This window comes from Colletotrichum graminicola, assembly GCF_000149035.1.
Source record: "Colletotrichum graminicola M1.001 genomic scaffold supercont1.48, whole genome shotgun sequence".
Lineage (NCBI taxonomy): Eukaryota > Fungi > Ascomycota > Sordariomycetes > Glomerellales > Glomerellaceae > Colletotrichum > Colletotrichum graminicola.
The window spans coordinates 334,447-361,838 of record NW_007361052.1 but is presented as its reverse complement, the minus strand read 5'-3'; the positions used below and the strand labels follow the sequence as shown (position 1 = coordinate 361,838).

The window sequence follows — 27,392 nt, the reverse complement described above, 5'->3', positions numbered from 1 at the left end:
GCTGTTATACTTTGCCTTTACACTGCGTCACTTTATAACACTACTGTAGCCTAGCTTTATCCTATTAGAACCGTAACAGCTGCTAGGAAGGCTGTATTAAATAATAAGCTACTTTTAACTCTATAAATTATCCCTATAGTAAGACTACTTTATAATATATAACTATATATTTACTAGTAAATCTATATATACTTTTAGTATATCTAGGTAGAGAAATCTATTTAAGAAATAACTAGTGTATTTGTAGCTAATTGCCCTACCTTGATTTAGGCACGCTTAGCTATTTCGCCCACTTTAACAAAAGCAGCCACAGATCAGTCCTCACACTTAATCCGGATTTGGGACGAGATTCTTGTCGCGCGTGACTATCTAGGTAGATGCAGCGTTGTGGTGCTCCCGCGCCGAGGGACCCGGCCGTCATCCCGTCCCTCCAACCTTGGACATTCTGCCTTCTTGTCTGTCTTTGGTTCCTGATTTGTTGAGCCATCGAAAGATGCGCCTTCTCGGTCCCACACGACACCTTTGGGGTGTTGGACGCTGACGTCAGTCGCAGAGCATGGGCATCGTCGGCATCACCGCCTCATGATCCGCGCATCAATCACGTACACATACACATTGACATACACATACACAGATCACACTTCCTCCCTCTCCCTCTCCCTGTCTCTCTCAATTATCGTGCCGTCGTACTGTCATTGAGAGATATTGAATCCTACTGCATGCATTTTCTCGCCAGAGTCTTTTTGTGCCTGACGAAAACGGCCTACTTCCCAACATTCCATCATCGGTGTGCTTGATTGTTAAATGTCGTCCTTTTCCCCATACTCGAACTAGCCGGGGCTCTCATCCCGCCAGGAAACCTCTAATAGCCTAGTGCATCGCCGAAAATGTCGACAGAAACAGTCGACGTCGTTATCGACTCCCTCGTCAACGCCGGCGTCACCCACATCTTCGGCGTCCCGGGTGCCAAGATCGACTCCGTCTTCAACGCCCTCATCGACCGTCCCGAGATCAAGCTCGTCGTCTGCCGCCATGAACAGAACGCCGCCTTCATCGCCGGCGCAATCGGCAGGATCACCGGCAGACCCGGCGTCTGCATAGCCACCTCGGGCCCGGGCACCAGCAACCTGGTCACCGGCCTCGTGACCGCCAACGACGAGGGAGCCCCCGTCGTCGCCCTCGTCGGCGACGTCAAGCGCATCCAGGCCGCCAAGAAGACGCACCAGAGTCTACACGGCGTTCAGCTGCTCAAGCCCGTGACCAAGAAGGTCACCGGCGCCGTGCATCCCGACCAGATCTCGGAAATCATGCTCGACGCCTTCAGGACCGCCGCCGCCTACCCCCAGGGCGCCACTGCCGTGAGCCTGCCAATCGACATCATGACCGTCGGCACCAAGACCTTCATCCCTGCGTTGCCCTCGAATGCCTTCATCCCGCCCCAGTACGGCACGTCTCCGTCTGCTTCCCTGAGCCGGGCCGCATCCATGATCCAAAACGCAAAGTTTCCCGTGCTGTTCCTCGGCACCAGGGCCGCCACCCCGGAGGCCGTCCTGGCCGTCCAAGGTTTCCTGCGGAAGCACCCGATTCCCGTTGTCGAGACCTTCCAGGCGGCCGGTTCTATCAGCCGAGAGCTGGCCCACCTCTTCTTCGGCCGCATCGGTCTCTTCCGCAACCAGCCGGGCGACAAGCTCCTTGCCCAAGCTGATCTCGTCATCGTCGCGGGCTACGACCAGTCGGAATACGACGCCGATGCTTGGCATAAGAACCAAAGCCTCGAGATCCTCCACCTCGACTGGATCCCCGCCGACTACGGCACCTTCTACAACCCCAAGCTCGAGCTCGTGGGCTCCATTGCCGCCAACGTCAAGGCTCTCAGCGACATGCTCGCAAACGTGTCGCGGCCACAAGAGTCCGAGGTGGCAAAGGCAATCTTTACTGAGTTCCACGCCTGGGAGCAAAGCCCCGAGGCCCTTGGCCGAACGGGCGACAGCCCGGTTCACCCTCTCTACTTCATCAAGCTGATGCAGGGCATGCTGCCCCCGTCGCCAACCGTCGCGTCCGACGTAGGCAGCATGTACATCTGGCTCTCCCGATTCTACTTCGCCTACAGCCCCAAGTCCTTCCTCGTCTCCAACGTCCAGCAGACCCTCGGCGTCGCCCTCCCCTGGGCCATCGGCGCATCAATGGCCCAAGACCCGCCGTGCTCGCGGAAAGTCATCAGCATCAGCGGCGACGGCGGCTTCCTCTACAGCGGACAGGAGCTGGTGACTGCCGTGCAGCATGGGTGCAACATCACGCACTTCATCTGGAACGACGGAAAGTATAACATGGTGGAGTTTCAGGAGGTGGACAAGTACGGACGCAGTTCAGGCGTCGACCTGGGAGGGGTCGACTTCGTCAAGTACGCCGAGGCGTTTGGCGCCAAGGGCTTGCGAGTCAGCCGTTCGTCGGAACTAGAGGCTGTCATGAAGGAGGCGCTGAGCCACCAGGGGGTGTGCGTGGTCGATATTGAGATTGACTACTCGCATAATTCCGAGCTCATGAAGAACGTTATCCATGATAACATTAGTTAGAGTTTCAAGGGCAATGGATAGAGAAATATCATTATACCTACATACGATACGCAGTTGTGGTCAGCTGGCCATTCATTGTCCGCCAAACCCATGGTCTGTCTGGCCATCGTCTATCAAACAAACCTTGACTTTTTTTTTTCTTTTTCTATGTTTTTCCCTTTGCGTCTGAAATACGCGATAGGTCTCGACGGAAGCTCGGGGAACCTTGGGTTGCAATGTTCCCGAAAGGGGACGGAAAACGAGATTGGAATTTGACCCGAGTCTTCGCCCTCTTTATTCCTCTAGAGGACCGCCACCCCCGGATTGGTGTAATCTACTTGAAGCCAGAGTGCCGAGTCTGACGCGTCTTATCGAAGACACCGGAGGTTTTACCACATCGTCAGGCCTGCAAAGTCAAAATGCGCGAGTTGGTCTTTGCTTGGTCAAACAACAGCTTGGCTTGCCTAGTGCCCTCACCCTTCCTCCCCTTCCCTAAAGCCTGTTTTGTTCTGCCTTGAGCAGAAGATATCCATTCAGCCCTACGATTCTCCCCCAAGGACTCAAGGAGATAAGTAGTAAACTCCGAGGGTTCCCGTCAACCTGCCCCCCCGCCTCCCCCACCCACCCCAAAACCTGGGCGCACATGCACCGCAGCCCGGCCAGGACCGACCAACCCGCCGGCGGGAAAGACACAAAGACAAAGTCCGCCTGTATTGTGTCGAGCGGGCGGGGTTTTCCATTGCAGCGGTACGTATCCGTACAAGCAAGCAGATGGCCAGTTGGTGAGCAGAGCCCCAGAAGCGGCCATCTGTTTTGACTTTGTGCTACGCCGGCACCTCAAAATGATTTATAAGCCGTGATCGGTCATGTCTAGCTAGCTCCCGTCGGTGCAGATTCCCCTCGTGACGGAGTGAGGTGACGGCCAATAAATGTATCACGACATTGGCCGTCTAATGGTGCAACTTATCACCCGTTGTTGGGCATTGGTAATCAGCTATCGGGCGCTCCGTCTGTTCCGTTCCGTCCGACCCAATTAGTCTTTATATGTAACCAGGGAGAGAACCGGCAAAGCCCTCGAGTTTCAAAACATTCACGAACCCCGCCTCGTAGCTAGACAGACCAGAGACACATATTATCGCCTACATTGCCATCCGTCGCCATGTCGACCACCGCCCCCAAGATCAAGCTGTACACTAACCATGGCTGCCCTTGTAAGTGAATCCCAGGACATCATGAACTGATGATCGAATCCATCCCCGTCTGTGTTTCTCAAAGCCCCTTGCCCCCACCCCCACCCCCATCCCCATCCCCATCCCCATCGTCGACCCCCTTCACACCCCCCTTCTCCGTAGAGCACTCCGGTCATGTGCGGACGAGCACCGGAGCCCGGCGATAGAATGCCATCCCGAGACCATCCGCTCTGTGTTCTGACATGACCTCCATCCCAGGGGCTCACCGCGCACACATCGCCCTCGCCGAGCTCGGCCTCCCCTTCGAGGAGGAGATCATCGACCTCTCGGTGCCCCGCACGCAGGAGTACCTCAAGATCAACCCGCGCGGCCTGGTTCCGTCGCTCTCGTACGACGGCGAGATCGTGACCGAGTCCGCCATCGTCAGCCAGTTCCTCGCCGACGCGCACCCCTCGCACCTCGTCCCCGTCGCGGGCTCCAAGGACGCTGCCCTCCGCCGGGCGCGCATCAACTTCTTCGTCGACACCTTCTTTAGCAAGGCCAACTCGCTGCTGTTCAAGCTGCAGCTCGCAAATTCCGACGCCGAGGTTCAGGAGTTCGCCGCGAGCTACGTCGACGTCATCGCGAAGGAGCTCGAGCCGCTCTTGAAGGACGCCGCGCCCTACTTTGGCGGGAGCGACAAGGTCACCTTGGCCGAGGTGAGTAAGAGAGAGGGAGAAGGGGGACGAAAGGGGTTCCACTAATGGCGCATGGCCCATTGAGGGGCCGACCTTTCGTGGAACTACCAGAGCGAAACGGACACCTGCTGACAAAAAGCACGCTTGCTCAGGTCCTCACCGGCTCCTTCACCCTGAGGCTCGTCAGCTTCGCAAAGCACGGCCTCATCCCAGAGAGCATCCTCGGCTCCCTGGAGCAGAAGGCCCCCAACTTCTACAAGTGGGTTCAGGCAGTGAACAACACGCCCAGCGTCAATGGGATCTATGAGGAGAAGAAGATCGTCGAGCATACGAAGCAAAGACTGGCCAGCATGAAGGCCGCGAAAGTTTGAAAAGAGGGACCCCCCGCCCCTCAACGTCACCTCGTAACCCCTCGTTCCCCTCCTATGAGGTAGGTCACTGTGAGATAGCGTCATGCTGTAGGGCTTTCCGGAAGTATGGCGGTTCCATCTAATCAGCATCAGGGAACACTTTGTTCCCTTTCTTTGCCGCCTCACTTTTTAAGTTGGTCATCCCCACTTCGGGATGAAGGCCCGCTGACCGGAAAAAGTCGATGGATCAAGCGTTTATCGCGAGAAGTGTCATTGTGAAATCCTGTTCTTTTAGCTCGTTTCGGGAAGCGTGTCCCGTAATACCAATTTTGGTAGCTAGCGGCAGGTTCAGTTATCAGAATACATCCTACTGTGTTCCTATTCAGAGACCTTCATTGTGTTTTCCGCCTTGGCTACGTATCTCAGTGGTCTATAGACCGTGTGTCAATCAACATGTGAAAGCCCAGCGGGTACGACGGTGATACAGGTATCCGGTAGGCTCAACGTACTAATCATACGACAAGGGCGGGTTCGACACGCAGGCATGCAGGCTTTCGAATTTGTTTTCAAGTGAGGACCTATCTGATGCTGGGCCTATTATTGGATCACGCCTTTTGGGATCATTTAAACTACCCGTGCTGCCTGACGGTCTGCCCGTGCAGGTTATTGGCCTTAGCAGACTGACATAGTTTCAGCGACAAATGATCATCGTACGGGCAGAGCAATGCTCAAGGCGCTATGCGAGATTGTATGTCTCCAACACTGTGGTCAACCCGGGAGCCGTTGATCAGCCCGTCTTGCTATTTACCCACCCCCCTCCGCCAGCATTTCGCAGTAGCCAACATCTCATCATCTGGTGAAAGCGAAGCTAGGTAGTGAAACGACAATCCAATCGCGACCAGGAGACCCATCACTAGAATACCGAACTGCACAGGAGGCAGAAAACCTAATCGCGGTGGATTAATTGCCGAAGTTTGAAATTCACATGGCTAATGCAAGTGCTAGGTAGTTGGTTTGGTAGAAAGTCTAAAACCATTTCGGGCTTTAGGAGCTTTTAACAGTTACCCTAGTGACGAGAAGACCAATCCGAAGTGTCACTTGGCACACATATCCGGCATATTCGACTGCAAATGCCTCCGAGAGGCAGCACCGACTCGGTGTCTGACTTGATATCCGTCAAGACTGCTCGTACGTTGAACACCGCTCTGGACGCAATCTGCATGCTCCAATGGCCCAGACCATATCCCGCTGGTTTGACTTTCTCGTTTCCAGAGAGGGGCAAGACTGATTTTCTAGGCCAAAACGGAGCTTGGGGCCTCCCAGACACTTTTACCCAGCATCAAGCTCTCAGCGAGCGGCAACCGATTGGAGGTCAAGGCCAAACGCGCCCACGACATTGCAGCTTCGTTCGCGGAAAGACGGACAGTACGGACGGAAAAGAAAAAGCGAACCCACGCTACCGCCTTCTCCTGGAAATCCGGCATTACTCCCAGCACATTCGCCTTACAACGATATCAGATTCCAGACTATAATACGAACCCGAGCCCTAACCTTTACCTTGACGACTTTCACGTGACAGTTTGTTTTTACAATTTTTGGTAGAGTTTCTATATGGATTAAAGTAGATAAGGATTTTAGTGAGGGGCTATTGGCACAGAACATGGAGCTGTATGGGGCTCAGCAGCGGATTAGTGATCACATCTCAAAAAAAAAAAGACGCGATTCGGACCAAGAAGAATCCGACCAAGCGGAAGACGGCTCCTCGGCAGCCCCGGCGGCGCCCCCCCCCCACATACCGAATATCGAGCAAGGGGCAATTCATCTCCAGGTGCTGTTGAGGTTGAGTGCCGGGGTATGTGACAGGTTTCGTTTCTGTTGGAAGAGGGGGGAACGCAGGAGTACGTCGAAGTCTAAAAAGAGTTTCTACTTAGCCACAGCGGGAACAGCTGCAGACCAGACCAAGCATTGACCCCTCCGCTGCCAGACATTGGCCTCGGAGCCTTTCTCCAGGGCCATCTGTGAGTGGTAGGTTTGATGGGGGGAATGAACAATGGACGTGAGAAGCTTGGCATCCTTCTCGAAGCTGTCCACCGAAACACACCAAGCGTAAAACATCAGGCCTTACATCCCAGCCGGTTAGGAAACAGGGGTGGCGCTGCGGGGGAGCTGGGCCGGGCGCAATTCTGGACTGCCTTGCACTAGTAAACTACAACTCGGTGCCATCAGGACACGGACTATGCAGCCCGGCGTATGGCATGTTGTTGAGCGGGAGGACGACTGGGAAAGGAGCACAGATTGCCTCAATGGTCCATTTGTCGCTGGTCGGCCTGATCGTGGCAGGTTATGGAACTTGCCCATGTACCGTGAAACATGGCAGCCAACTCCATGCTGCTCACACACACACACCTACCCACGAGAGGGGACAAGGTGAAGCACCTGGAACCTTGAATGCCTCGTACTGGTGATTCAACGTAGTTGCCACGGAGCAGGCACGAGAGATGCTTGGTTCTAGTTCCTTCAGGCTGAATGACGAGGGAAGGAGGGTTATCATGCAACTAAGCCGCTTGTCGACCAACGATACATCAGGCACATACTGATGCTTGAAGCCAGACACACACACACACACGCACAGATGCAGGTCCAATGATATTTCTGGCGCAGAGAGCCAGGCGCACACCTCACCCTCTTTGGGGCTTTCGTCCTATAACACACAAGACCACGCAACGCCTTAGCCATCGGTGCGGAGCCGCAACGTAAGGGGGGGGGGGCAGAAAGCTTGGTACGCTTGGTCCGCCACAGAGGCCCATTCGCATTCTTTTCCGCAGCTGCCCGAGCCGTATCGTCTGAAGCAGAGACTAGTCATCCTTGAAATTTCAAGCTTCAATGGGCGAACCTGTCCAGCTACGAACGGGGCCCTTGGTGAGGAGATGGGGAGGGGTTGATAACATCGTTTCTTCCCACCCCCGGGCTGCTTGTCATTCCCGCCGACTGCATCCCATGGAAAAGCTCAGACACGACGGGGAAACCCGTTTTTTGTTTTTAAACCCTGATACCCGGGAGACTGGTAACGTGCCGGCCCCTAGAGTGTGGCGACCTGCTGGCCCCTTGCCCTGTCGACATCGATAGCGTCGCTTCGACCCGCAGATCTGTCAAACGTCCAAGTTGAATGGAGTTGTGCGCGCCAGCGGCGGCAACGGATCACTGCTTTGAGACTGTGATATGAGGCCACCAAAGTCGACGGCGGCCTCAGTTGGCCTGCTATGGATCGTGTTTTTTGCAATCTCGATAGCCGGTGTCGCCGGAGACGACCATCGAGAGATTTACGCCGGGCAGGATGTGCAGCTGCTTGCGAGACAGCAGTTGCCTGACCTCAGCAACATATCAACGTGCGGAGTGAGTGGCCGAGCGAGCAGCGGTCGAGGGGATAGACCAGTTTAGTTTGGCTAACGTCATCCCCCGCTTAGTTGAACTGCCTCGTTCAGGGTATCCAGGGGGTCGGATGCGACCTCACCAACACGACATGCTCTTGCGAAAGCACCGGGCTGGGCCAACTGGTTGCCCCTTGCCTGTTGGAAAACTGCACGATGCAGGATTCTCTGGGTGTGTAACCTGGAACAGGGCGCTGGCGCGCCTGGTGTCCCCAGGGACGGAAGAGAACGCTGACAACAGTGGCAGACCTCGCAAAGCTCCAGGCCAAACAGTGCAACCTCCCACACGAATCTCAGACGACAACGGTTCTCGCCATTCTCATTACGGTGTTCTCAATTGCGTCCGTTGCTGTTGGCTTACGGCTTGTGGCAAAGAACATGGCAAAGACATGGAGTTTGGATGATGCCCTGATAATCTCCGCCTTGGTGAGCACACAAAGCCTACAGAATAAGTATGGCGCCTGCGAGCTAACACATTCTACAGGCTCTCTGTATTGCCCCCGTGACCTTTATAATACTGAGTATGTTTCATGGTATCCGGGCATTGTTGGTACGAGAATGCAACTGACAGGTCGCAGTGGTAACAAAAGGATTTGGGACGCATCTTTACGACCTTGGGCCGGGCGACCTGTCCGACATATTACGACTCCGTGAGTGAGCTACGCAATAATCTTTGTACCTGTGGAAACAGCTGACCCAGATTCAAAAGTATACGCTGCCGAAATTGTATATGTCATTGTTTTACTCTTGGCGAAACTCTCCCTGGTCGTCTTCTACTTGAAGATCTTCGTCGTAAAAACCTTCCGCATCGCCTCCTACTCACTGATTGGGTTTCTACTCGTTGGACAGGTCGTCATCGGGTTCCTCACTGTATTTTCCTGCCACCCTATTGAGAAGTTCTGGAACAGGGACATTCACACGGGCGGCTGCCTCGATGTTAACCAACTGGCATACGCCAATTCTGCCTTGGCCATTATCCAGGACCTGATCATCCTTGCGCTGCCCATAGCGATGCTCCCAGGTCTGCAGATGAACCTCAACAAGAAGATTTCTGTCGCAATGGTCTTCCTTCTGGGTTCCGTTGGCTTCATATCCACAATCATCCGGCTGCAGGTCCTTTCCGTTTTCGGCAACTCCATCGACCCGACGTGGGACTACGCGCCTGTGGTGTGGTGGACGACGGTCGAGCTGGGCGTGGTGATCGTCTGCGCATGCGCGCCCATGATCCGCAACCTCATCGAGAAGGTGTTCCTGGGATTCACTCTCTTCAGAAAGTCGACATACCAAAAGTCGTCTGACAAGGGCAGCTCCCCGTCCTCGAGCGGCAGCGAGAACTTGAACAAGATGGGGTCTTACCAGAAGCTCGGGCGAGCCCTCAGCCCACTTCAGTTCAGCGATAACTACGTCCGCGATCACATCACAAAACCGGCCGGGCCGCCGGTCCCGCCGAAAGATGGCCGGACGGTCCCGTTCCGCTACCGAGACCTGTACGCCTATCGGGGGTCAGAGATGCCCAAGGTGCTGGAGCCCTCGATACAGCCGTTCGATCTCTCGTGGAGGTCAACGAACCCCTACGGCATCGAGAAGGATACGCTCAAAGATAGGGTTGGAAAGACGAATTATGACATAGATATTGAGATGCTGGAGAGGAAAGCGAAGAAGGGCATGATTGTGGAGGAGGTCGAGCACTGTCCTCTCTGCGGGTGGCGGGAATGTGAACACATGTAGCAGCATGGCGCATCTTCCAAGTAACTCGTCAAATATCCATAGATTGCTGCATTGAAACTCGCCCAATATACGTGTTAGTTTCGTTCTTGTTGTTGTACTAGTAACTCGTCTAACCGGAAGTAGTCCGGGTGGGACTATAATCCATCCGGTCGGGGCGGGGCCGGCATCCGCCCAGAACAAGCCGGCGAAGGCGGTGTGGGTTATACCCGGTTATGATCCACGAATGCTGGCTAGCACTGATAACAAAGTATATTACCACATTCCCTATAATCGACCTTTCCTCGCTATCTTTCTTTTGTGGAAATGAAATAAACAAAGATACGCGGAAATGCGGGGCGTCACATACACATCGGGCATGGCGTCCGCGCCTATCCCCTCTCACTCGTTCCCCCGCCCCAGACTGCCGTCGCCCTTTGCTCGCCCCATCCGTGTTGAAAAGAGAGGCCCAGTTCCATCGATCTATCTAGAAAAAGCTTAGGACCCAGCGATCTTGGAAACACGACCCAAACGGCGGGCTTTAGCATCGACAAAATAGTCCCTGTAAGAATACGCGCACAAACACCGAACCGTTAAGGTTTGTCGCTTTCGCCGTCGCATGTTTCGCCAGTCCCAAAAGAGCCTTCTCCGAGCCTTCGCTTGAACGAATCTGGATCGAAGGCCGCGTCGTCGCATCTTGAACTCGCAGCGCGCCCGTGAAACATGCGCGTCCTCTCCCTCCAGTCTCTGAGGCTGCTCACCGCACCCCTCGGCCTCGTCTTCCTCCTCCAGGTCCCCCCAGCAATCGGGTGCGTCAGCGAATGCAGCGCTTCCACTTCGCAAGACTCGATCGCCATCCCGCAGCTGGTAGTCGAGGGGGACGATGGCATCAGCCTCGCCACGCGGGCCTACTGGATGCGCCAGGCGAACCTGGCGCTCCCCAACCCCTGCCCGTTCGCGGCCTTTGGCTCCGTCGTCGTCAACCACACAGCTGCAGGTTTGGGCGAATTGGTCTGCACTGGCGCGAACAAAAACAGCGTCACGGGCAACCCGACGTTTCATGGTGACCTGTCCCAACCGTCCCGGCTCCCTCCCCGAGAGCAGGGTCTGCTTAACCCCTTGAGCCTGATGTACTGACTGTGGAGCAAGGCGAAATGGTGGCCATCAACAACTGCTCCGCGATATTCGTGGACCCCCAGGGACCGTTCAAGATGACGCCGGCCGAGGCCCTCGCCGCCTTCGCCGACCTGACGCTCTACACCAACGCCGAGAGCTGCCCGATGTGCGCATCGGCGATCCGCTGGGCCGGCTTCAAGGAGTACGTCTACGGCACGAGCATCGACGTCCTCATCGAGAACGGATGGGGCCAGATTAACATCAGCTCCAGCTACATCTTTGAGGAGTCTACCGGCCTGCCCCGGCAGACGGGGTTGATTGGTCAGGTGTTGACAAACGAGACGGACGTGTTTTTCGGTTGGCAGTTCGTGCCTGATGCTCCGTGCCCCCGGGGCTGCTCTCGGGTTCGAGACCAAGGCGTATGCAGTCCTGCATGACGTGTCGGAGTTGTCTGGAATGTTCTGTTCGGGGGACTGGGCCATGGTACAGCAGCGAGCCCCTCCCACCGAGGCAAGACCACGGATATCTGGCAGGTAAAATCGTCCATGATCGCAACTTGCCGGTGTCTCATACACATTAGACCCAAAGCGTCCATATGTCGCCGGCACTGCCTTTCAGGCGCCTATATGTGAATTCAGTTTCTCGGAGAGAGCTCTGGTAGGAGTGCGGCGAACTCACGCTTGGCTAGCAGAGATCCGGAGGCACGGGGGCGTCTCGTGATATCATATGCCAGTCAATGAACACTAGAGTAGAATACACGAGTAATGTGTCCAACGGGCAATCAACAGCAAACACGCCCTGCCCGGAATGAAAAGGCCTGCAGAATGAAACGTGAATTGGCGGTTGCTTACGTATTAGTTTAAAACTCGACGCCCTGCTCTCATGCCATAGTCCAATGAGACGATAGTCAGCTACCGCAGTGCAAGTAGTTAACGATTTGAAGCATCATTTCCATGAGGGTGGTCAGGCTAAGCCGAGTTCGATATGGGAAATAGACTATTTAATAACTTTCCCAATGTAAACATTCGACACAAATTCTGCCCAACTGTTCCTGGAACTTACAATTCCTAATAGCGGGATTCCTTCTTAGATCTATTGTTTGGCTCGAGGCCGGTCTATAATCTTGATCAAGCGGCCCATCCGGCTCCCAATGGCTAGCTCGCACTATCATCGGGAGCACGGCTACTAGCCGAGCGTTATTGCCGCACGTGAGAATCACAAAGATGGCGTGATTGGATAGTCGCTGCTCCGCATCTGACTCGCCGCATCCAACTTCTCCTCTCCATCTTCAACCTTTACCTCAAAGTCGGGCCAAGAACCGGCGGCTCCCCAATTTGACAATATCTCGCAGACCTGCTCCAAAAATGACCATGGTCACACGTGCAACGCCTCCAACGCCGCAAAGCGATCTGAAAACAGTCGTCGAATCTAGGACTCGGGAGTGGCACTTCCACATTTATTTCCTACTCCAGTCGCCAAAGGAGACTGCTGCCGCACTCGCCCTCCGTGATGCCGTCTTGAGGCTGCGCCGTGATGGTAAGTTGGGCCAATAATATTACAGGAGACAGGAGACAGGAGGCGTGGCCTGACTAGTCACTGAACTCTCTCACCAGGCGCGTTCGTTGCTGTTCCCTTGTTCAGGGTTAACGAGCATCCCATGGGACCGCACCCCGCAGGATCATATGAAAGTGAGTCAAGCTAGCTTTTAGGGTAAGATTGGACCTCGTGGATTGACTTAGGTTGTTTAGTCTGGGTGCCGGACTCTTCATTCTCCGACGTGTTCTTCTACTTGGCATCGAACCGAGGCGACCTAAGGTGAGTTCGTTTTGAGAATTTTATCATGGGCCTCTTACTTGATGCAGCCATACAATCAGTTGCTCTCAGAAGACCAGGTCAAAATGTCCTTGCGTATTTTTCTAACACGTTCAAGTGTCCTTGTCCATCCTTTGACTTCGAGCCAACGACGAGATCATGAGACCCGGAACGCCTGGATGGGTACGCCATGGCCAATTTACCTGGATGTTCTGCCGGCTGAGGGTGACATTCCACATCAGTATCCGGAACTGGGACTGGGATGGTCCACGTCCCCTAAACAGGAAATTTCCTTGGAGGAGCGGCGTCGGAAAGGCGCGGAAGTTGAGGCTTTACTGGCCAACGATCCGGAAGCCGCTCCTGCACCCAAGGATCAATGACAATCTGATTCGTTCAAGACACTGCATCAGGGCCTACCGATGTCAATGGTACCAAGGACAGTGAATCCAAACCGAATTTGAGGCAATGGAAGCCTGGCTAGGCTCCAAGACACACGAGGAAGCGAAGGCTGTGGCAAACCAACAACTGTGAAACCGATCAGATTCTTGACTGCATCTGTTCTGAAAAACAAGCGGTGACTTGGTCCCAATACGTCTCGCAATGTTCACAGTATAGAACGAACCTAATCGGATGTCGAAACCTACCCACTTCCAGATGCGCAGTTGCTGTAGTCTATAGACTGTTGTGCAGCGTAAACACCCATGAAATGATCCCAAGGAAGAAGCCACCACCACTACGTGAAAATGCTGTTCCTTCAAGATAATTGTCCGAAGTCTTCTAGAATAAAATGTCTGGAGAACCCCTCCACAACCTTGCTCAGAACAGGATTACAAATTGGTAGTTACCGGGGGATTTCATGCATACATCCGGGAGTAAATATGGTCTGACGGATCAAATCAAAACCTTCGGAAGCCGGACCTGAATACTAATAACGATTGGGGAATTATTAGCGGCATCTCTGCTAGTTTGTGATAATACCTTTAGACTGTTTGCCTCAGTCCAACATAGCCACAGGGACTAGTAGCACACGAGGATAAGTTTGCAAGTCACCGGGCCAATATAATAGTCACCTTAGGCGACGTGCAGAATCTGTATGAGGGGTCACGGTAGCTTAGGCTTCAGGCATTGCGCCTTTTACACTCGGGCGTGGGACAATGTTACAACGCAGCCAGCGTTATAAGGATGCATCTCACAGCAATAGATATTTCCCTCTTTTCTTTTCTTTTTCACTAAATCATATCAATAATTCCCATAAGTGCCCAATACGGCGTTGATTTGCTGCCCGTAAGTTTAGCTCCTATGCCAAACCGTCTCAATCGAGCAGATCCATGATCTGGACTTTAGCCTGACCGCAGCTTTTGCCTAGCTAAACCCTGAGTGAGCACTACATCAAAAATGAAACAAGTTATCTTTATAGTCGCTACGGTGTTCGCAGAGGTGTCTTTCGCGGCCTTCTGCGCGGCGTCTGCTTACGTTGGGTCCGGCCGGCCTGGGAGCTGTACCGGGCAGAACCTCGCCTACGGAAACTTATCTCGAAGGGGTGTCAGCGAGTGTTTCATGGCAATAAACGGTGCTTGTGGCCTGGTTGTTGACAAGGCACGAGGAGGTGGCTGTAACTGCAGCGTCAACTTCTTCTCCGGGGGAGATTGCAATCAGACTTTGGTGGGCACACTGGCATGTAATAAGATCGGTTCGTCGCTACGGGTCAACTTCGATCACTTCAACATTGGATGTTATTAGACCAGAGGCAACCTTCACTTCTAATTACATAGCGGTTCAGTAAAGATGCTACTTGAATTTTTTATCTTTGTCTATGTATCAGAGTACCCTCCCAGCGTTCAGATTTGTGTGATGCTATTGCTTTGCAGTACAGTCATTGTATGTATAATGTTACCTCATAGACCTGACCTTATAAATTGCCTACCAAGGATACTTTCGCACCTCATCCTCCTTTTCCAAGTCCAACCCTCGATCCAACTGCTTTTGATGCTCGTTATCAAGGTACTCCAGCAGGACGTCCCCAAACTTCTCCCGGCCCTTATAATTAGCTACTTTCTCATCCCAACTGCGGATAGCGCTTGCAAGTCTGCCAGGAACGTAGTCCTCTGAAGCCAATTCTGTGACAGGATGAAAATAAGTGCGAATCGTGAACACAATCGCCTTGGTCTTGGGAAGGCGACGTAGGGATTGTCTTTCTGAGCGGAAGTAGTGATACTCTACGGCTTTGTCTTTCTCGGCCGTACTCCAGCTGACAACAGGACTGTCCTCTTGGCCGATGCTCCAGCTCCACGGCAGCGAGTCGTCGAGTTGAATGAAATAGTTGTTGCGGGAGTAGATTTGGTCGCAACGTAGGCGCTTGAAGAAGCTGGCCATGCCGTTGTGCAGTTTCTCCTTGTAGTGGGGGACATCGCCGGATGTGTGGATCTCCTCAAGAGACATACCGAACTTGTCGCGCAGTCGCCAAAAGCCTGCGAGGAGGATGGCACCGGCGAGAAGGTAGTATTGGCCATCAGGTCCCTCCATCATAATGGCAAGATCGTCTTGAACCAGCTTAGCAGCAATAGCCATGGGGTCTTCTTTGAGAGGTCTTTCAATAATGTTGAAAGACTCTCCAGACCATATGTTGTCAAGTCCAACGGCGGTGCGCTTGAACAGCGTAGGATATCGAGCAGGCAGGTACTGAGCCAGCTCTTCCAAAAGCTCTATGGCTGCCGGGTAGGCTTCGGGGGAGGTTGCGAAACATTTATCACCTCTTTCTTGGATCCGAGCCGTCTTGTCGCTGTGGAATTTGGGAAACTGGTTATCGAGCTCAATCCATTCATCTGGCTGTATCGAGCGGAGTCCCATCGTTACATTGTACTTGGGACCGTAGCGGAATGCGCGATAAGGGAGCGGCTTCGTATCATCGATGGACCAGTTAGGGTAAGGACTAGGAATTGGCATTCGCCATAATTCGGACCCTTGTTTGGACTTCTCATAGCCTTTCCCGGCTGGGTTGTTGTGGTTGAAATTGGCTCCTTTGTTCCGTCGCAATGCGCCATATGATCGCCAAATGATGACTGCGGAAAAGAGAGCGAAGGGCACGATAAGCAACTTCCACTCCCCTAGACTGAGGGACTGTGAAGCCAGGAGTGACATGACTAATTAAGTGGAGGATCAGTCTATCTTGTCAGACATAAAGATTGCAACAAACAAAAGATGTCCAAGCGCCTCGCAAGCACATCAGAATCAAGCTTGCTAAGGAGGTAAAGGAAACTCAAAGATATTATCAGTCCGGACAGATGTCTTATGCAACTTATGTGTTGGAGAAATGCCCGCGCGCTTGATAGTTACTTTAGCCGATTGGCCTACGTTAATACATCGGTATCCGATCTCTAGACTCGTTCCCCGCAAGGTCAGCCGCCTATGAAGACGGATCCCCGGGGCCCCACCAGAAGTTCCCGAGATATGGATCGGAGCACTTGTCCGGATGAGGTAATTCTACCCTATCGAACTGTCTATCACATCAAAAGACTGGTGGTTAAGCTATGCGCAGATTTGCGGAAGTGAAACCTAACCTTGTTTCCGAAGTTGTTTTTTATCGTCAAAAGCTATTCAGTAAAATTTCCCAAAGAGGCATCTTTAGACAGCTCTTCCCTCCCAGCCATATATAATTATCTCTCGGGCCCTGCAGCCTGCATGCACATATCATCCAGGACATCGAACAACATCCCATCATTACCACTCACATCTATTCTATTCATTTGAGGGTTCAACAATCATAATGGCTGCCTTCCAACACTACGCCAAAGCTCAGTCGACATTTCCAATTCCCCTCCTCGCGGGTGACAATGCCTACCTTGGCGATGTCTTCTCTAGCGACGAGACGAACCCTGAAAAGCCCATCTCTTCCGGGCTGTTCCGACTGAAGAAGGGCGAGCCCCTCACATACACATACAAGTACGACGAGATGAAAATCATTCTCGAGGGCGACTTTACGATATCCGATGAGACCGGCCAGAAGGTCGAGGCTAAGCCTGGCGACGTTTTTCACATTCCGAAAGGCGCGACGATTACCTTCACAACAAGCGACTACGGGCTAGCCTTTTACGTTGGTCAGCGGAAGAAGAGCGATTTCTAGGATTCATGTTGCGGCTTGATACCATCAGGTTTCCAATGCAGGCAGATGCGGCAGCACAAGGGGTGCAATACATAGAAGCAATCATACATGGAAAATCCGAGAAGCAATGAGCCGGTATATGGCCTGCAGAATTCTGTTCTCGTACGCTATCTCTGAAATATAATATCTGCATGTCCTAATTGCCCATGACTAATTGCTTTTAAACAATTTCTTCAGATAACAAACGTGCGAACACCGGACATAAACTCGGGTTTACCGTTATCCAAACATTGAACGCAAGTTGTTATCTTCCATGACATCGATCCAGTGAACTGTAGGTGATCCAACATCATTGTCGTATGCCCGCCAGATGGTCTGAACAAGCTCCTTCGCCACCACAACAGGCGTTGGCGGTAGACTACTCTCCAAAATGCTCAAGCGCCTCATCACAAAATGCCGAGCACTGCCAACGTCAAGGGTCATAGTCGTCACCGAAGCCTCGTGTGCCGGTGCATCCGCCATCTGACTAATGTATAATGACAGGTTCTGGGAGTCAAACAACGGCGGCGGATTAACGAAATTTGACGCTGTACCACCCACCAGATCTTGCTGAAGAGAAAGGAAATCATTCAAGATATCAGGGACAGCCGGAGTGTCATGCCTTAGTCCTGTGCTTGCTGAAATGTACAGCAGTGGCTGCACAACACGAGTCCCCGAAGTGGCTGGGATGTGCTCAAGCACCCCGACCAGTCGAAGGGCTAAAGGAATAATCCACCTATCCCACGGCACGGAGCCACTCTCTGTCATGGGCGATTCGGCAGGGAGTCGCAACGAGACTAGGTCGGGGAAAGTTTGGTAAAGGTGCAGTAGCGAAGAGAGTCTGTACGCTTCGGCAATCCCGGCAAGGTGAGAAATTGGGGTGGAACTGTCGCCGGTATCGATTTCTGGGTTATCCGAGGGAATGTCCAATTCCAGGAGTTGCTCCTCAAGACGTTGGGCCACTATCAAATCTTGCAATGCACTTGAAAAGTATTTTTGAGGATCGATGGCCCGTCGAAGACGATGGCGAGCACTTCGACATAGTCGAATGGATTCGGAGAAAAGTCGCGTCGTCAGAGTAGATACCCCCGTCCATGGATGGGGTGAGCGTTCTTCTACGACTTGAAGCTGGGCCGCAAAGTCTTCGTTGTCTTGATCCAGAGGTTCGTCGTCACGGACTACTGATAGAAGCATCTCGCAGTAAGCTAAACTCTTGTTGAAGAACAACAGCATATCCTGGTTTGAGCTTGAAAACATAGCTGACTGTGCATTAAGGCGCCGAATGAGGGATCTCGCTTCTCTGAGGAACGGCAGTCCGTACAGACGAGAGTCTACCCAGCAAAGGCATGTGCCCAGACAAAATAGAGAGAATATGAGGCCAGTCGGGACGGTTCGATATTCAGGCTGGGCCTTGACGACCTGAAGCTCGGCTTGGATGAAGTCCGTCGCTCTCTGCATGAGTCTTAATGCAGACTGCCGCATGCCCGGGAGACGCGATGCCAGGAAAGCGGCAGACATGGCCTCGAGAGAGCTGCAAACCGTTGTAGACGTCCGCCACAGGTCAATGGCTATTTTACGGTTGAGGTTCGTATTCGAGTCGAACCCGGACCATGCCGGGCAGACCTGGTCAAACCAATTGATTACGAATGCCGAAGAAGTGTCGGCAAGACCAGGAGTCAAAGAGTAGGGCGCTAGAGGATTTTGATTGTTGGCCAATGGGGAATTCGGCGTTTGCGCCAACGCACTGACTGCCGTACGTCGAGGTGAGATGGGCTCTTCCAATGGCGCGCTTGTGCTCTCTCCGAACCCGCCGTCGCTTGAGCAAACTGCTTGCGGACTGTGTTCATCTCTCTGTTCCTCAGTATCGTTACGACTGGAATTCGTAGAAGACGAAGACGAGGTTGAATGATGGCTTCTTGAAGAAACGGTGTCGCATGGCCCGGGACTTGCCCTTTCGGCACAAGCTCGACCATTTATTTCATGGTTCGTCGGCCGCTTCTTAGCGGGCTGCGTTGTGTCGAAATCCTCGAATGTCAGATGTTGAAGCGCGGGTTGGTGTTTAAACGACCATCTTAGACCCTGCGCGAATCCTCCACACTTGATTCCTTTCCGCGCACACTGTTGGCATGATGGTCGTGTCTCGTCACATTTAAGCTGTGCCGTCGAACGTCAGCAATCCCAAATATACTTGATTGGATACTGAGTGCTCGGGAACGACGTACGTGCTTGGCTTTGCAAGTAACGCAACCTGATCGCGACCTGGAGCTGAGACCGGTTCTGGTTCTGATGACGGACTTGGAATTCTTCGAGGGCACCATTGAACTAAGCAAGCTCGATGAGGTAGATGAATACGCGGCACTGAGCAATTACCCCGTTTAAAACGGCGGGAATATCGTTCCACTGACCCCAGGCTCACCAGGCACGTAGAGTTGATAGACCGGGAAGTTAAAAGCAGACGGTTAGATGTTTGTTCCAAAGTCACCAGTCGCCGGCCCTCAACGTGATCGGAAGAAGTCCAGCTTCATAGCACGGCCCATCTACGGGGCCAGAAACGCGGGGGAGGGCATCTTATGACGAACTATGCACGGAGATTATGTAGCCCTGTACATTGGCTGGTCGGCGATAAGCGTGCATCATGGTTGATTGGCCGTGGAAAGCGATAGACGGGCCTGCTAAAAAGTAGGTCGGTGATAATCCGGGTTGATGCATGCACATGTTGCAGGCCGATATCGCATGGAGTCTGTCAACGGGCCTGCCTTCGCTGTAACCTCAGTTCTGCAGCGGCATACCATATGTGAGCGTAAATATAAACTCATATTCGGGAAGTCCTGGTTGTGGAAAGACCGCAATCTCTAACAGCGCCGAGGTTGAGCAACATTAGCCTGTATCAACTTTGGGGCGCGATCGAGTAGGATGACCCAAGTCACTCGCAGGGAGGGAACAAATACATACACAAGCGGTAGGCCGCGATTAGCGCAGTGTCTTTGACATTACGGCAGACACTCCGGTCTCCTCAGCTTTGTTGGGGGTCACGGCGATAAGAAAACCAAGCGGCCAGCCAGGGGTGGCCAGGATCCAAGGAGTAGTAGACCAAGAACACAGCAACCACCAGGGGAATCCCCGCATTATGCGGGCATCTAGTCCAATCACGGAGCATTTTGTTGGCTTCTATCTCTCCCAGTGCACAAGATAAGACAGCAGTAATCTTTCCGTCTAGGCCGATGCAGTTATACCATGGTCACCGGAACTTACAAGAAGTCCGTAGAATCAACTAGCGTTAGGGTAAAGATTAGTTTACTATGTAGCGTTAGTTTCCAGTAGGATTGTTATTTCTGACTGTGTACAAAGGCTGCTGCTACTGTCAAGTTCTTCACAGACCGTCAACCAACCAGAAGGAGGCCGTAAATCTACCTGCTATCATCGAGACAGGAGAACTAGGACACTATGTAAATGTGTAGAGCATTATCTCATTTTAAACATGTGCCAAAAGTATGCATAATAATGAAGACCCGTTCCTGAGTAACAATTTCCCAAGTTCCCCGCATTTTGCTATTCCTATTCCGTCACCCACTTTTGCTCCCGTCAGTCATATCATGCTGTTTCTAAAGAAAATAGTCAATGGTTTCCACCTGAATCATTGTACCGTTATATCTCCTGGCATGATAAACTTGATGTGCTGCTTCTCTACCAGACATACGTAAGGCAAATGTAGTGACATAGCTGTGAGAATTATTTATGCCTATAATCTAGTAGTATATAACCCAGTACTCGAACCACAGAATGCGCACCATGTTCATACATGACAGGCTCATGTTGCAGGCTTTATTCTACAGTCCACTTCGTCTCCCATCCCCTGAAGAACGGTGCTTCCGGTAGAGTTTGAGTTTCCCAATTCCTTTCGATAAGACCGCTTTCGATTTGGTACCTCTCGAATTCCATCAAGGCTGGCTTAGCAACGTGCTCCACATGCCATACGCCTTTATATTTGAGAATACTTTCTTTGCCTTCGTTAAGGACCTTGAGCACTATAGAAGGTATGTATGGCTCGTTCCTGAACTCATTCAGCGGGGTAAACAGAGCTTTGAAGTTGAAGACGACAGCGCCGGACAGCGGAAGACGACGCAACGTCTGCCAATCGACTCGTAGATTGATATCCCCAGGCTTCAAGTCGGGATTTTGATATTCACGATGAGCAAATTTAGGGTCTTCTGATGGCAGAAATAAGGGCTGGCCCACTTCGAGGCCCCATGACCCCCTTTGGATGGGCTTGTTTGTCGGCATCTTGGTGAAGAACCTAACCTGAGGTGAGTAATGGTAAATGTAGCGTAGGGTGATTCTTACCTGTCCATGCTAAACTGCATCTTCTCCTTGTAATCAGGGACGCCCCCGTGGATGGCAGGGAGTCCCATGCCCAGTTTCTCACTCACCTTCCATCCGACAGCTGAGCATACAACGCCAGCTCGCAGCACATAGCGGCCGGTTTCATGGTCCCTGATCATGACGGCAAAATCCTCGGGGATATTGTTCAGCAGCACAACGAGCGGCTCGGTTCTTGAGAGGTCAGTCGTAGTTCCCAACATGTTGTTGACGAGAGTGTTGTCATCGCGCTTGAACTGGTTCGGATACCTCGCGCAAACGAACTGAATGGCCATCTCCATAAGCTCTTTACAGGCGAGCTCAGAGCCGGGCAAAGATGCCAAGATATCTCTGCCATGCTTGGCATATAGCTCTCGACGCTGGGCGATTCGGCTCTTATAGCTGCTTTCGAGCTCGATCCAGAAGTCCGTGTCCATCTTTGTTAATGCTTATGGTCTGCAGGTGAGCCCAAGTCCTTTCTACCAAATGAAGCTGACTTACACATGGTCTGATGATAAGCCCATCTGAACGGTCGATACGGCCGCGGGACCGCCTTGTCAACATTGAAGCCTGTCAACGGTGATGGCAGGGGAACACCGGAGAGCGTTGCGTAGTCAGGGAAGTCACCCAGAGACTTGATATCGGCGATGCTGAAACCACTAAAGTTGAATTCATTAGGGCTGGCAGTGCGGTAGTCTGCATCCAACTTCAGGAGAGGTTTCGTCGCCGTGGCCAAGTCAACCTCCTCCACGTTCGCATATTGTGAGCCGAGCTCTACCAGTTTGGGTCTCTGGGGTGGCGGAAATGAATTCACATAACTCAGATCCTGCCCTATCTTTCCCGGAGTTTTCTCAGTTCCGTGACTGAATGAAGGGTCGCGGTTGAATCTCGAAAAGACCTTGCGGCTGTCAATGAGGGCACTGATAAGATAAATTAAACAGCCAATGAAGGCGGCGATGCCAAGGGCTGCCGTGGCGGTATGGTAATTGCTAGTCTCTAAAGTAAAAAGCATCATGAAAGAGGTCTTCCGCACGTGGCGAATCAACAAGGACCGTATCTTTCTGCTGATGAAAGTTGCAGGATATTAAGTATCAATGGCTCATGGAAACATGAATTTCTGTCAGCTTCACTGTAAATGCAGGTTCGCGTCTAGATGTATCAGGCAGATTTAGCCAGCTATCGTCACGCCCTGTTGCCCAACGTGCCGCACGTTGCATTGTACAGACGAAGAGCGTCATACGCGCCTCTTCCTCCGCACCATGCCCGGAAGCGGATAAATCATACGGCATGAACTCATACAACTGCGGCGTGGCTGCGTCTAACCCGTTTTGTAAATTCTACCCGGCCGCCGCTTCTGCCAGTGCCAGCTAAGGATGTCGAGATAAGGAACATGGACATAGGGTGCGGGATGACCCCGCTTGATGACGACCCTCTCCGCCCAGCGCCCCATGCAGCGGCCGTGCAGACTCTAGTGATAGTACTACGTAGGCACAAAGTCAGGGTTCCCTTGCATGATATAGCCGTCAAGAAACATCTAGGTACGGATAGCTGTCTCAATGCCGAGCTGGCAAGTATTGGGCGTGAGGATCGGATGGATTATGCCGCCTCGTACCTCCCTTTTTCATGTATACACTCCAACTTGTTGAATCCAATTAATGTTTTTTACCCCTGAGCCTCGCTGCTGTTGGTTAGTATCATGAGTCCTGTTCCAATAGGTTAACCTGGGTGATTAGTGACAGGTGAACCCGCCGATCCTCCTCCCTTGCAATGCCCCCTAGCAGAGACCATGGTTCATTGCCCGGGGACCTAGTTCAATGCATCTTCATCTGTGTAGAAACATACTCACCTCCTGTCTCACCAAGAGCTTTGTGAGCTTTCCTAACCAATGATCGACCATATCCTTATCTGGATATCTTGCCGCCATGAAGGCCAAGACAATGATAAACATGCTTGGACTTTGCTACATCGCTGGCATGTGCTCTGTCTTATCTACCTCTAATCTGAAGCTGTCCGACCCAAGTGATACCTACCAAGGAAATGGAAGGATTGGGTAGTGGTAGCAATTTGAGAATAAGAAATTTAAGCACGTGGTTCCCGTCGTTCACTTGGGTGTACTTTTGCTCCGTTCCGTGGTTGTAGCCCTTCAGCACCAAAAGAAAGCGAGTTCGCGAAGTAGTCGACGCTCTGCATAATACAACCCGCTCGGCTCGACTTCTGCACATCATGGCAGAAATTATCCCGGTAACGGAGTTCCCGGACTATGCTGTCGACCCAACAGGCGGCAACCCCATAACACATGATCTCAATGCGCCTTATGACAAGGTGAGTGATGATCGACAGTAACACGAATGCTTCAGCGCTACTACATCGACCATCCGTGAAATAATACACGTTTAACAAATGTATCCAAACTGTTTAGGGCGACCTCTGCTGGCTGCTGGTATGCACTATTCTATGCTGGCAGATCACGCCGGCCATTGGTTTTCTCTATGCCGGAATGCATCGTAGGAAAGCCGCAATGACGATGATACTGCAGTCTCTTTTTTGCGCTTGTGTTTGTGGGCTGCAGTATTGGCTTTACGGCGCCTCGTTATATCAATCACGAACCACGAATCCTATCCTTGGCGACGTGTCACAGGCGGCCTTTCACAATATCTTGGCATCTCCATCCTTTGCAAACAAAGATATTCCGGATATCTTATGTAAGATCGGATTCCAAAGTTGCGAGGCATTCTCACTCATCAGATACGGAACTAGATGCTGCTTTTGGGTTTACCTTCGTTACGGCGACGGCAATGATCTTGGCTGGCGCGATGCTCGAGCGTGGCCGTCTGGGTCCCAGCATGCTGTTCCTCCTTTGCTGGACAACCTTCGTTTACTACGTGTAAGTGGAAACGTCCTTGAGCACCTTGCCTCCGCGGCAGAATATCCTGACGCTGTTTAGTCTGGCATATTGGGAATGGAACCCCAGCGGCTGGCTTTATCAGCTCGGCCTTTACGACTTCGCCGGCTCCGGCCCCGTACATATCGCTAGCGGCTTCGGAGCCCTTGCATGGTCCATGATGCTGGGTCCTCGTATCGACGACAGCGGCGCAACAAACAAGAGGCATATGCCCCATTTCAAAGCACACGACCCGCTGCTCATGGTCCTCGGTACCGTTCTCATTTGGTTTGGATGGTTTGCTTTCAACGGCGCCAGTACCGCAAACCTTAGCCTGCGGTCCATTTACGTTGTCGTGAACACCAACTTTGCTGCCTGTGGCGGTGGCGTGACCTGGGCTGTATTGGACTACATCTACATCAAGAAGTTCAGTCTGGTTGGCCTTTGCTCCGGCATAATCTCGGGTCTGGTTGGAATCACACCCGCAGCTGGCTACGGTGCGTAATGTCACTCTCTTCGGTCTTCGCCTCTGTCACGAAACGTCGTTCTAACACATAGTCTCCAACAGTACTCGTATATGTATCGCCACTGGTTGGCATACTTACAGCAGTCTGCGCTTTTTACACAGTCAGATACCAGCATCTCTTTCGCGTGGACGATGGCCTTGATATTTTCGCGATTCACGGTGTTGGCGGGTTTGTCGGTGATATACTGACCGGCATCTTTGCCCACAAGATGGTTCCTGCTCTTGACGGAGTCAGCGGGGACACATACGAAGGTGGTTGGTGGAACGGCAACTTCAGACAAATGGGTCTGCAGCTGGCTGGTGCGACAACTTGTGCCGCCTGGTCCTTTTTTGTCTCATGCATTTTGCTGTTCGCCATCAACAAGATCCCCGGCATGCGTCTTCGTGCTAGCGAAGAGGACGAGATGAGAGGTCTTGACTTTGCGTATATCGACGACGTCATCTCGGATTATGATGGCGGCAATATGGTTATCCATAATGGCCAGGTTGTCGAGACACCGAGACCTGCTAGTTATTCCAAGAGTGCCTAGACCTTTCGTCGGTGTCATGTTTATTTATTAGAGCCTTATATACACGCATATAACAGACATTCAATAATTGTCTGCTTCCATGCATCCGCATCGTACGCTCTTCTGGGATATTGGACATGTTTAGAAAGAGAACTGCCTCGTCTCCGGAGGACACAGCCTAAAAAAGCATTGAAACATCACTTCGACTTTGTTCGTCAGTTGCTTAGCGCTATAAGTTTAAACATGGCAGCTGTGTAGTCAGCAGTGCACTATAATAGCCCAATTGCAAAGATACGATAGAGTGATGTGGGGACCTTCGTGAGTGTGTGAATATCGGTTACTGGCTTTGCTTTGTGGCCCGTGTGGTAGACTTGAGTGTCGAACATTGCAGACGGATTGTAGAAGGATGGACTCCGTGTGATACCTGAGATAGACATCCTGTATAGGCGTTGAAGAGGATGTTTTCCGGTCCCTCTTTGCCAGATTATATATCTGCTGCCCCAGCGCTAACTTGAGTACAAAACGGTTGCATTTGAATTGAGGTTCAATAAAAAGAAAACTCCGAAATGAACGAGAGCGGACTTCCCGCAAGGATAATGGCTATTATCAGTGACGGAAGTATCTATGCAGAGACCTTTAGGGCAGAGTGAAAGATGTTGCTTGGGGAGCTTCTTCAAGAATCGATAAGGTGGCCGGGGTGTTCCCGCCCTATGAAGTGGTGCCTGTGTCCAGATTCAGGCTAAGATGAAGCGGATCACAGTTGTCAAATTAGATGTGCGACTCATGGCTCATCATCCCTCACATCACCCTTCAAACACCTCGATTTGATCGCCATTCGTGACCCTCACGGGACAAAAGAAGCCACACCATGGAAACCGAAGCCAAGGAACCGCTCGATCAACAGAGTTACTTGCCACTCATCAACAAGGTCGACAAGTATGCGCCTCGGAACTTAACCCCTCATCGAAGTCACCCCATGGCTAACCCGATCCTAGTGTCCCCTTGGACTTCGACTTCGACACGCTTTACAAGCTTATGCTCCCCAGGGACGCCAGGCCACATGGCTTTATGGTCCCTTGCACCGTCGAGCGCCTCCCCTGGACATCAGACTTCCGCGTTGATCACGATGGACGCAGGGTTTACCTCCTCGACACCACTGGCAAGGGTGACGAGGATCCCGGCAAGGCTTGCACCGCTGCATTCCAGCGCGTCGTAGACGCCGCCATCGCATCCGAGTCTTTCCCCACGCTGAACAAGATGCACAGCGAGCACTTTCGGATCATAGGCGCAAACCACTTTGTGTCGATTGAGAGGTTCCCCGCCCCGCTGTTCGGGATTTCGTCGCGCGGTGCACACATGACGGCATTTGTGAGGACAGGCGACGAGATGAAGATCTGGGTTCCGAGGCGGAGCGCGCATCTGTTCACGTTTCCTGGCCTGCTTGACACAACTGTGGCAGGCGGAGTCAAGGCCGAAGACTCTCCCTTTGACTGCATTGTCGCCGAGGCCACTGAGGAGGCGTCGCTTCCCGTGGACTTTGTCAAGAAAAATGCCCGCGCGGTCGGGGCGGTCACGTATGTCAGTATGAACCAGCAGAAGGGCACATTCTTCCCGACTGTCCTCTACGTCTACGATCTTGAGCTTCCAGAGTCGATCGAGCCCGTACCTGGCGATGATGAGGTCTCCAGCTTCATGCTCATGAGCATTCCCCAGGTCAAAAGCGCCATGTTGGAGGGGCAATTCAAGCCCAATTGTGTTCTTGTCATGCTTGACTTCTTTATCCGCCATAACATCATCACCTCGGAGAACAATGATGAGTACCTGGAGATTGTCACGAGATTGCGGCGGCAACTGCCTATACCCACAAGCAAGGAGCATTAGGCAATGATGCAAGGGATAGTTACCATAGCCACGAAGGAGTCAAACTGAGGTCCTTGATATAGAAATTCTCCTATTGGAATCATGGGATTTATTTTATTAGATCCGTCAGTGTGTGTCTATAGATGACTTCCATCCATATTTAAAGAGACTTTTGCTGAATCTTGTGCCATACTTGGTTTCGTCTCAGTCCTCCGTCCCAAGAGTCGACGGCGTAGAAGACACCGTTGGGATTGCGCTTCATGTAAAGCTTGAGCAGATTCGACCTGTTAGTC

General features: G+C 52.3%; 11 protein-coding genes across 11 annotated transcripts; 8 read left to right on the top strand and 3 right to left on the bottom strand.

The window, feature by feature from the left end:
• Positions 1–887: 887 nt before the first annotated feature.
• On the top strand, positions 888–2,573 carry GLRG_09455 (acetolactate synthase; the record flags this gene model as incomplete). The annotated part of the gene is made up of 1 exon (XM_008100140.1): positions 888–2,573. The coding sequence occupies one exon, from the start codon at positions 888–890 to the stop codon at positions 2,571–2,573; it is 1,686 nt and encodes a 561-aa protein (XP_008098331.1).
• Positions 2,574–3,711: 1,138 nt separating this feature from the next.
• On the top strand, positions 3,712–4,790 carry GLRG_09454 (glutathione S-transferase domain-containing protein; the record flags this gene model as incomplete). Its single annotated transcript, XM_008100139.1, has 3 exons — positions 3,712–3,763; positions 4,001–4,440; positions 4,572–4,790. 3 exons carry the CDS (start codon positions 3,712–3,714, stop codon positions 4,788–4,790), a joined length of 711 nt encoding a protein of 236 aa, XP_008098330.1.
• A 3,198-nt stretch (positions 4,791–7,988) lies between these two features.
• On the top strand, positions 7,989–9,925 carry GLRG_09453 (CFEM domain-containing protein; the record flags this gene model as incomplete). The annotated part of the gene is made up of 6 exons (XM_008100138.1): positions 7,989–8,162; positions 8,234–8,369; positions 8,445–8,623; positions 8,682–8,718; positions 8,776–8,847; positions 8,907–9,925. The coding sequence occupies 6 exons, from the start codon at positions 7,989–7,991 to the stop codon at positions 9,923–9,925; spliced, it is 1,617 nt and encodes a 538-aa protein (XP_008098329.1).
• Positions 9,926–10,624: 699 nt separating this feature from the next.
• On the top strand, positions 10,625–11,454 carry GLRG_09452 (cytidine and deoxycytidylate deaminase zinc-binding region; the record flags this gene model as incomplete). The annotated part of the gene is made up of 2 exons (XM_008100137.1): positions 10,625–10,964; positions 11,051–11,454. The coding sequence occupies 2 exons, from the start codon at positions 10,625–10,627 to the stop codon at positions 11,452–11,454; spliced, it is 744 nt and encodes a 247-aa protein (XP_008098328.1).
• Positions 11,455–12,381: 927 nt separating this feature from the next.
• On the top strand, positions 12,382–13,209 carry GLRG_09451 (dopa 4,5-dioxygenase; the record flags this gene model as incomplete). Its single annotated transcript, XM_008100136.1, has 4 exons — positions 12,382–12,553; positions 12,631–12,705; positions 12,766–12,832; positions 12,948–13,209. 4 exons carry the CDS (start codon positions 12,382–12,384, stop codon positions 13,207–13,209), a joined length of 576 nt encoding a protein of 191 aa, XP_008098327.1.
• Positions 13,210–14,749: 1,540 nt separating this feature from the next.
• GLRG_09450 (uncharacterized protein) lies at positions 14,750–15,967 on the bottom strand (the record flags this gene model as incomplete). The annotated part of the gene is made up of 1 exon (XM_008100135.1): positions 14,750–15,967. One exon carries the CDS (start codon positions 15,965–15,967, stop codon positions 14,750–14,752), a length of 1,218 nt encoding a protein of 405 aa, XP_008098326.1.
• A 625-nt stretch (positions 15,968–16,592) lies between these two features.
• GLRG_09449 (uncharacterized protein) lies at positions 16,593–16,949 on the top strand (the record flags this gene model as incomplete). Its single annotated transcript, XM_008100134.1, has 1 exon — positions 16,593–16,949. The coding sequence occupies one exon, from the start codon at positions 16,593–16,595 to the stop codon at positions 16,947–16,949; it is 357 nt and encodes a 118-aa protein (XP_008098325.1).
• Positions 16,950–17,207: 258 nt separating this feature from the next.
• On the bottom strand, positions 17,208–19,285 carry GLRG_09448 (uncharacterized protein; the record flags this gene model as incomplete). The annotated part of the gene is made up of 2 exons (XM_008100133.1): positions 17,208–19,121; positions 19,190–19,285. 2 exons carry the CDS (start codon positions 19,283–19,285, stop codon positions 17,208–17,210), a joined length of 2,010 nt encoding a protein of 669 aa, XP_008098324.1.
• A 1,504-nt stretch (positions 19,286–20,789) lies between these two features.
• Positions 20,790–22,338, bottom strand: GLRG_09447 (uncharacterized protein; the record flags this gene model as incomplete). The annotated part of the gene is made up of 3 exons (XM_008100132.1): positions 20,790–21,261; positions 21,309–21,771; positions 21,825–22,338. 3 exons carry the CDS (start codon positions 22,336–22,338, stop codon positions 20,790–20,792), a joined length of 1,449 nt encoding a protein of 482 aa, XP_008098323.1.
• A 1,208-nt stretch (positions 22,339–23,546) lies between these two features.
• Positions 23,547–25,260, top strand: GLRG_09446 (ammonium transporter; the record flags this gene model as incomplete). Its single annotated transcript, XM_008100131.1, has 5 exons — positions 23,547–23,645; positions 23,743–24,025; positions 24,081–24,207; positions 24,268–24,701; positions 24,773–25,260. The coding sequence occupies 5 exons, from the start codon at positions 23,547–23,549 to the stop codon at positions 25,258–25,260; spliced, it is 1,431 nt and encodes a 476-aa protein (XP_008098322.1).
• Positions 25,261–26,107: 847 nt separating this feature from the next.
• Positions 26,108–27,120, top strand: GLRG_09445 (NUDIX domain-containing protein; the record flags this gene model as incomplete). Its single annotated transcript, XM_008100130.1, has 2 exons — positions 26,108–26,175; positions 26,235–27,120. The coding sequence occupies 2 exons, from the start codon at positions 26,108–26,110 to the stop codon at positions 27,118–27,120; spliced, it is 954 nt and encodes a 317-aa protein (XP_008098321.1).
• Positions 27,121–27,392: the final 272 nt, after the last annotated feature.